This window comes from Natrix helvetica, assembly GCF_964273705.1.
Source record: "Natrix helvetica genome assembly, chromosome: 3".
NCBI classification, from domain to species: domain Eukaryota; kingdom Metazoa; phylum Chordata; class Lepidosauria; order Squamata; family Natricidae; genus Natrix; species Natrix helvetica.
This window is the reverse complement of record NC_138549.1, coordinates 118,000,460-118,009,661: the sequence shown is the minus strand read 5'-3', so window position 1 is coordinate 118,009,661 and position 9,202 is coordinate 118,000,460. Positions and strand designations below refer to the sequence as shown.

The 9,202-nt window shown below is 39.0% G+C and overlaps 1 protein-coding gene across 1 annotated transcript; it reads right to left on the bottom strand.

Annotated features, from left to right (window-relative positions):
* Positions 1 to 3,726: 3,726 nt before the first annotated feature.
* DPH2 (diphthamide biosynthesis 2) lies at positions 3,727 to 9,122 on the bottom strand. The gene is made up of 7 exons (XM_081946661.1): positions 8,923 to 9,122; positions 8,494 to 8,652; positions 8,180 to 8,292; positions 6,738 to 6,958; positions 5,471 to 6,115; positions 4,526 to 4,702; positions 3,727 to 4,143 (listed from the first exon to the last, which is right to left on the bottom strand). The coding sequence occupies exons 2-7, from the start codon at positions 8,644 to 8,646 to the stop codon at positions 4,019 to 4,021; spliced, it is 1,434 nt and encodes a 477-aa protein (XP_081802787.1). The 5' UTR covers positions 8,647 to 8,652; positions 8,923 to 9,122; the 3' UTR covers positions 3,727 to 4,018.
* Positions 9,123 to 9,202: the final 80 nt, after the last annotated feature.

Here is a 9,202-nt window from a genome sequence, read left to right as displayed (position 1 = left end):
TCCTAACTCAGGTTTGCTGCTGATCCTTTTCCTTTGCCCAGGACAGGGTAGGTTGAAGTTAATTCACACAAAAATATCTTTGCTCCATTAATGAAACTTAAAAACATTTATCACCTATTAGCTAAACAACAATATTTAAATATCAGCGTGAGAAGTACAAGGAATTAATGTAAGACTTGGCAGACGTTTCTGCATAAAAGCACAAAAAGCACATGTTTTGGGAAAGTAAAACTCTTCTGGGATAATGTAAAAGGAAATCAATTGAATATCTAAGTTCTTATATAAAAGAAGCACGGTAACAGAGAAATGCTGCACACCATGAAATACCAACTATGTCGTGCAATGGGGAGAGATTGAAGAACTCGTTCTGGAACAGAAATCATGCTTGTGGAAAGACCATAATTTTGAGGAGAATCTTTTGGTGTTTTGGTGGTATCTGAATAATCTTGGACTCATCTAACCCAAAGCTCTTCCTCTAACTAATGGAAGTATTTTTCTGCCTATCAGAACCATTCATCTTTAAAATGGTTCATTAGAGCAAAAATGTCTGCAGTAGGGAAACCACTTCCTCCCTTGGTTGCATTTGAGGTAACAGGGCTTTGGAAGTGAGGAATCATACTATTTAATTCCCTCCCCACTTCTTTAAAAAAGGATTGTTCTCTAATACATTCTTCTACATCAAATCTTGAAAATAGGACGTTCTAACTTCTATTACAGTTCTTCAGGGAAAGAATTGTTCTAATGTAATCAGATGTTTTTACTCGGAGTCTTGAAAGCAAAGTACAAACTCTGTGCAAGTAATTTCTGCTTTCAAGGGGAGGAAGAATGAATCCTTGTGGTCTCTCCCCCCCCCCCCCCCCGGCATGGCATGACTATCGATAAGTAATATACTACAAAGAATGATTCATTTCTAAACGTGGAGAGAAAAAAAGATTTTTGAGGAGGAAGTGAACAAATGATGAATTCCATTTCCATATCCAAACTTAGCTTCACAACAGCTATACTGTGTGCCTTGTGGTGGGGTTTATAGACTATAGCCTACCTGGTTGTTCAGCATTGTTGCTTTCTTATCTATGTCAGCCTTTCAGTCTACTTAAAAGAAATTTTATGATCCTAGATGAACATGAGACATTGAACAGGTGCCTGAAAAATTGAGAAGCACAGAACACACATTGAAATCTACCTTGAACAGAACCAGCCTTAAGCTATTCTATTGGATTAGTATTTTGCCTTACCTTCTAGACCATGTGAGAGGTTTTGAGATGGTGTTGTCACCATTTTGTATCTCTCATTTTCACAATGGGTAATCATGAAAAAGTAGCTGATGTGGTTGTTTCCAAGGCCTGTCTACAAAGGAGTATCTCCAATCACTCCAACAAAACAGTCTAGGAGAAATAGCCACGGTTGGGTACTAGGTAAGTTATCATGAAATGATACAAGGTACAAGTATGCTAGGATTCTTCTGAAGGCAATTGATCTGTACACTAGAAATGGTTTGTCCTCCCGACTGTAAGAAATTAGCAAAACTCTGTTAAGAGAACAGATCCATGGGGCTAAAGTTTAGTAATAGTGAATCACTACCAGCAAAAGTAGTCAAATTTCTTGTATTTCTTTGCCATGTACCAAAAGTATTTCTATCTTGTTTCCCTGGAATTTATTTTCTTGGAATATTTTATATCAGTTTGTAATTCCATAACTGACACTGTTTTTTCTGCTGAAAAACTCTGCTGTATTACTTCTCTAAGAGTCCCTTACACTAAATAAGTGTATTTTGCATTAGCAGAACTATTATTGCCTCCCCACTTCAATGACACTCCAGTGGTCAGATACAGAAAGGCATAGTAGACACAGGATCCTATGGAACACTGATGGCAAAGTAATGCTTCTGCTCAGGATGCCTCTTCTTTAGTGCTAATGGGCTGGTGGACACCTCTCTTGGTGCTTGCCAAAGTTCCTTCTCTGCGTGTTTTTTTTCTCCCAATTTTAAAAATGAAATTCTAATATGCCGTTAAACAAAACATCAGTCTCAAGTACCATCTAGATTTCCAATAGTGCCTCTTGGCCTCATGTAGACTTCAGAATCCACAGTGGCTATAAGGTTATACAATACTTAGAAAGTGTTTTGCTATCTCAAGATTTTAATGGAACAGTCTTTTAAAGCTTCATTCAGTAATAAGAGGCACAGTGCACAGCACAAATACAGTAGCAGCCTTTGTAAAGCCAGTTGAGACTGTATCTGGAGCCATCAAGTCAGAACAACAAAGCTCCATGAGATGCTTCACCAACTCGAGGTAAAGGGACATACTTCCATCAAGCAACACCTCTCTGAGAGGCATTCTGGATTATCTGCCTGCACTTTGTTTGGAAGAATGCCTTCCTGATCAAAACCAAAGGAGAAAAATAAGCTGAAGAAGTGGTGTTGAAGGAACTTCAATTTGGCTCCCTAGGAAGTAGGTATTTTGTGACTTTCCAGATTTACCACAGTGGACATTTTTAGAGTGTCTAGAACATGACTGTAAATTTCGAATATGCCTACTGACCTCAAAAGTTTTGAGATACCTTGCATAATGGGAGTGCATCAATGTAGCATGCATTGACTTCATGCCATCTTGGGGAAGCGAAATGGTTGGACTTCACATTAAGGATGTAATAGAGACATAATATTTGTGAAACGAAGTAGAAAAATCCATGTACTGGATGACAAAAGTGCATACTAGGTGCTTGTGTAATTTCACGTTTCCCTGTGAAGGAACATTTATGCATAAACATAATGACTCCTTTTAATAGAAAACTTTTGTGTGCCAGTACAATTATGGCCAAAACAGGGCTATTAAAAATAAGGAGGAGTTTGGCATGCTTATGATTTTCAAATCCCTTTGTAAAAGTTTCCTACAGGCAAGCATTTCAATATTCAATGAAGACTGAGCATCATTAATCTGAACATTAGTTGAAAAAGAAAATGGAAGCAGGTGACTATCCTAGAGGAAGAAGTGGCTACCTAGATGCCTGAACAGAAGCATTCCAGTTGGGTGAAGAAAGTATAGCTGGGGACTGGCAACAGTTTTGTTGCATACAGACCAACTGAAATCTAAGATTTAAATATGAGCTTTCCAATAACAAGTAGTGCACCATTCATCTAGATAATTCTATTGTTAATCTGCTCTTCTAGACTCAACGATCAATTATCTTTAATATTTGCCCAACATTTATTCTTCTGTAAAGAACTTTAATTTGGTCCCCTGGGGGTTATGAAGATCAAGATTAGGGTTATGCATGCTTCAAAGATGATTTGGAAGAAATACTTAAAACTTTACATAAGCATAGCATCTCTGTTATCCATTAAAGAGGCCCATGGAATGTGGTTCCTTCAACCTTTCTTTATAGAATATTTTTTTATACGGTATATTCATTCTTGTGACCCTTTTAGTTAATTTCTCTTTGTCAACATATTTAAGTGTGATCTCCAGAAAAGGACACAGTGCTTTGGAATAAAATGGAACTATGGCTACTTGTTACTTGGAGACTATGCTTCTATTAATTCAGTCTGAGAATTGCATTAGGTGTTTTTGTTTCGTTTTCTTTGTTAGCAATTGCATCACTGCTGACTTCAGTTTGTGATCAATAATGCTCACCCTACTGTTCAACATAGTCTAACTCACTTGTCAACAGAAATGACAACTGAGGACTAGCTTAAACAACATGGATATTTATAAATTGGTTATATACTAGTGTGGATTAACATTTATTTCCTCATTGAATAAACAACTTCAACACACTTTTTCAGCAGAGATCAACACTTTGAAAAAAATATATTCCTCTGATAAAATAATATAGCACTCTACTTAATCTGTTGAGCTGTCCATCAACATACTGCAAGAAATACTAACTCTGCCCATTTATGCCCTGTACAAATAAGATTGCCAACCAGTTCAAAAAGACCCATGTTCCATTAACCCATCCAAATCCAGCAAAGAATGCAATTTGTTATCTGGCCAATGTCTTTTATCTTCAGGGTTGGTCATCCACAAGGTTCATCTTCATAGGCAATGGCAATTCCCCGTCGTCCCACAATAGCTTTTTTTACTTCTGTTTGGCCCAGCTGTTGCTCCAGTCCCCGCCAGCTGCGGGACTCCAAGAATGAGGCTAAGATACAAAAATATTTCCCCAACTTTATTCCAAAGCCCACATAAAACTAGAAATCATAAAAAAAAACCAAGTGTATCGGTAGGGCATTATCTGTGAAAACTGATTATATTGATAGGGCATTACCATATTTACATTATGAATCAAATATTGTGTGGGAGGACATTAAGCTATTAATGCTAGCTCTACCTCCATTACTTGCCTATTAGCAACTATGAATGGATTCACGTAGTAGCAATGCAAGAAGTAGTTATTTTATCAGCCTCAATTTTTGAGATTCCACAATGACTATATGTTAACTAATTGATTAATCAAAAGAAAAGTACTAAGTGGGGGGGGGGGGTTCTTTGCAACTGAAAGAGCATTACTCCAAGCCACATACCTGCTGGGCTAATCTGAGACACGGTTTGTACATGGTTGCGGCACATCACAGTTGTGTCAGAATTTAGCTCTGCATCTGGTAACAGGGAGGGATCAATTGAGCGCAGCTGTCCAGTGATCAGTGAAATGCTAGGTTCAATGTTGGTCTTTTCTGGGAAAAGGACATGGTCACAAGCTCCTGGAGATAACAGAAGACAAGTACAGTAGTAAATAAGTTTCATTACTTACAAAATGATACTCTTATTATATATTCAAAGCCTGAATCAAGCATGCAGACCCTGATTTGAGTCTTGAGTTTGGGGATACGAATGGCAATAAAGAATTTGTGGGTTACTGTGGCCGTAGCTGACCAAGAGCAGAACAGGACCAAAACTCTTGATGGAATTCTCTAGACCTTTGAACTTCCTTACCATGAAAATGTCTATATCTTAAAAGGAACAATGAATACTCTTGGTTCCAAGGTCTGCATAGCATTCCTAACCTCCTTTATTATGGCAACAGAAGCTCATGACTAACCATAGCTACCCTCCAAAACAGCACCATGGCTTCTAGTGATTTTGAGGATGAAAATACATAGAAATCAGAGTAACTTCTAAAATACGATTAATGCTGTCCAAAAAAAAAAAACACCTCCCTCCCTATTTCCCTATGACACACACACACACACCCCAACATTCAAATTGGAACAGATGGCAACTCTATTAAACTTTGTAACATCATGCTTTGTGGTATTACAATCTCTCCTCAAAGCTTTATGCCCCAAACCATCAAAGGTTCCCTGTATTTATAATAAAGCACTCCTGTGCTTCCAGAGAAAAGCTTAAAAAGTACGCAACTAAGCAACTTCTTCATCAGTCAGAAACTAACTCAAAGGTCTCTTGAAAATGAACACTAAGCAATAACTGTTATCCATGCTCATTTTCTGAATCAGGGCATCCGGTGTTACCTGGTAGAAGGTGGCGGAAATCGGTAACATAACGGCCTGTCCAAGTCCGTGCTGGATTGCATGCTATTTCCAGCTCATAGGGCGTGATCAGGGGTCGATAGAAATCAGTGGAGTTAAGCAAGGAATTCTGTGGGCAAGCTACCAAAACAAAGATATCCACCTCTAGAAAGTTCGCCAGCTTTGCAGGATTAGGTTTACCCACAGCCAGCGTGTAGGCACGTTTTCCAGCACGGTGAATGATTTGGCGAAGATGCTCCAGGACAGACAAGTAATCTTCTACTCCAAGAGTACCCACCACAATACCAACTACTTGAGCATCTCGTGCCCGTTCCACTAGATAAAGGCGCCGCCGCAGAGCCCGGTTCACATCCAGGGTTTCGCATCGGCCTTGTCCTGTCCTAGGATCAAAAGAGCTAAAGGGACACTGGTTCCAACTCAGCATGAAGTTTGTAAGTTCTGCTCCTTCAGAACCTATGTAGAACATACTGTAGTTTTCAAGGCCATGATGTTCGTCTATTACAAAATGCCGTCCAAACTGCTGTATCATTCCAGAAATCGGCTGGCTTGAATCAAGATTTTTTTTGCTATCCAACTGAGCAAAAACCACATTGGGATAAATCGGTTGCAGCTTAGAGGCCAGGTCATCTAAGAAGAGAGGAGGTACAGAGAAAAAGTAATCTTTCAGCAAATGCAATTCAACTTAACATATATGCAGCGTTCCCAATATCTAGCAATCCTCCTGTAACTAGAGAGAAAATCCTTAAATCACACTAGAGACTGCAAGCAAAGGTAAAAGCTGGGTTGACTGAGATACATTAAGATTAATGAGAGTTATGAGGCAAACATGATCAAAGATGTTCTTTAAAGATATACTGTAACTAACATTGGATTCCTCGTTGTACGATTTCATTTTAAATTATTTGATTTTTTTTTCATATTGATCTCTCCAGAAATTAGTAAAAGTTCTTGGCAGGAATCTTCAAGTCTTCCTCATTTTGCCCTTGGCTTGATTCAAATAGCAAAACTTTAAACAGTTGCATGGCTTTGACTAAATAGTTAATTCTAGTAGCTTAGCTGTAAGAAACACATAGCAGACACAAAGTCAGGATTGGCAGAATGGCAGATGTTAAGACTAGAAATGAATATGCTATTTCTATGGGAACTTCCCCATCCTGGCCCAAAATATCTCTTTTCTACCTATGTTCCCCCTCCTCCAACAGACCTCTGCAGTGTATTTGTGTCCACACAACAATCTTCCTAGACTTACCAATGGCATGAAAATATGCAGATTCACTCAGTACAACCACATAGGTTTGATGGTCAGGGTACAACTCCTGGAAGACTTCCACACATCGCATCGCATCTAGCTGTTCCTGGCCAAATATGTGTAATACTGGCAATTTGCGGCAAGGACTCAAGCAGGCAGGGCCATAGTGCACTATAGCCTCTGCACCTACATGCTCTGCTGCCACTTCATCTACACAACAGCTAAAGAAACACAACAGGATTAGCTATAGAAATCAAGGATACATTTCATTAAACAACAGCCAGTCCTAGCATACAGAAAATTACTTTCTTTGTAGTGAAAGTGGCCTCCCAGATACTAGCTCCAACTAGAATCAACCCTGGCAGCACGATCAATAATAAAATACTGGGATTTGTAACCCCATATAACCTTTCACTCCATTTCTAAGAAATGTAAATGAGACACTTATAATTTCCTAATATTGCTCAACAACAAACTCACCCATCCATCATCATAGAACTTCAGATTTCTGAGATTTATATTTAGCCTAAATTATAGGTTCAGGGTTACAGTTTTCCCAATTTTAGCAAAGAGATTTTCCCCTTTGGCCAGGCTTGGCAGATATCTTAAAGGGCTCAGTAGCATCTGCCCTGCCCAATACAGGATCCATTACTTCAGTATAAGAGACAGATGGTCATTTAGTCTCTGTTTAAATACCTCAAAGGAGAATCTGTCACTTCTAAAGCCACCAGTTCCACTATTGTACAATAGGATTTATTCCTGATGTTCAATCTAAATCTTGTAGTTTAAGCACGTCAAACTTAGTCTTGTCTGGTCCAACTCTAAAACTTTCTGTCTTGTCCTCTATGTGGTAGCCCGATACCAATACATATCCCTGAAATATTATCCTCTCCATGTTAAGTATACCTGACACCTCCAACCTTTCATCTGAAATGTTTCCTTCCAACTTTCTCATCATCTTCATAGCTCTGGATCTGGACAAGTATGTTGCTATTCTACCTAAAATAAGCGCCAAGAACCAGATACAATATTCTAGGAGACTTCTTTACATCCTCTATGTAAAGAAGTGTGTATGTGTATGTTTCTACTCTACACTGCCTCATGCATATCTCTGTATTTGTATACATCTATATACCTAGAAGGCAGAACAGATACATACGTTGCAATCTAGATCATGTGACTAGAACAGGAAGGCATAGAATGAAGCACTTTCCAACATTACAAGCTTAGCTGCTTTTCCCATAGCAGCCTACTGGTTGATGGTCAGAGTCCTGACCTCCTTTCATTGTAACAGTCTACTGCATTGGAAGGAATAAAAATGTCAATGCAAACTTGCCCATCTATACTTAATTTAAATTTCCATTGTTCACTAAGGTCTAGTCATAATTAAGCGCATATAATCATGCTGTGTTTAAAATAGGTGGATCTTCCTATGACCTTACCTGCCATATGATGTGTCCCCCAGGACATACATCTTGGCACCAGTTGCTTTTTCCATCCTTGCAGCAACATCTGCTGAATCTGGCAAAAGTTTATCAGGAAACTGAAGAGCAATCTATGGCAAGACACCAAATTTACTCAAAATATTTCTACTATAATAGGTCAAACAAAATAAACATGCATCCATTTACTCTCCCATCCATTTCTATCAGTATTGTATTATAATTGTATTGTCTTTCTTGTAATGTGCAACAGAATACACCCAATTCCAGAGGAGAACTAGCCATCTTTATGTCAGGTCATAAAATAAGCTCACCTTGGTGAAGCCATTGTCAGATACAAAAGCAACTGCTTTCTCCAGTTCATAAAATTCCTCTATCCCCAAAACTGGGGGACGACCACCCACTTCTGTCGGACTCACAGCCCGCTGAATCACCTCAGCTCCATCAGTGTTGAATGCTGTTGCCATGATGATCTAAATCCAAAAGTCAACAAGTCAAATTATGTTCAACCACAAGGATAACCCAGTTTTGGCTCCCTAAGGCTGATACACATTGCATACATAAGACTATACACAAATTGAGAATGATTTTGAATTCTATAATAGGTATAATACCCCATACAGTACCCTGATTCTTACCTTTGATATGGCTCATCCAGGAACTGATCGTGAAAATGCCTGGTTTTTGCAAACTGATAGGGGATTAAAGAACATTGGAGTAGACTAGAGTAAAAAGTGACTTACCAACTGACGTATCCAAAGAGCAGCTACAATATATCAACAATACTCCTTAACTAGCTGGAAGGGGGGAGGGATACCCCCCCAATACCAGCCACATGGATCATGTTATCCGCTTTCTTCCGGATGCCAACCACAACCACCAATGATCATTATTCTGTAGAAAGTCACGGTACCCCTTTGCGTCAGTAGGGGAATTTTTCATCCAACAGCAAATCCCGATATAGGAAAGTCGCCGGAAAAGCAAAAGCGCTAGACAGAGGCACTGTGGGGATTGTAGTTTCGT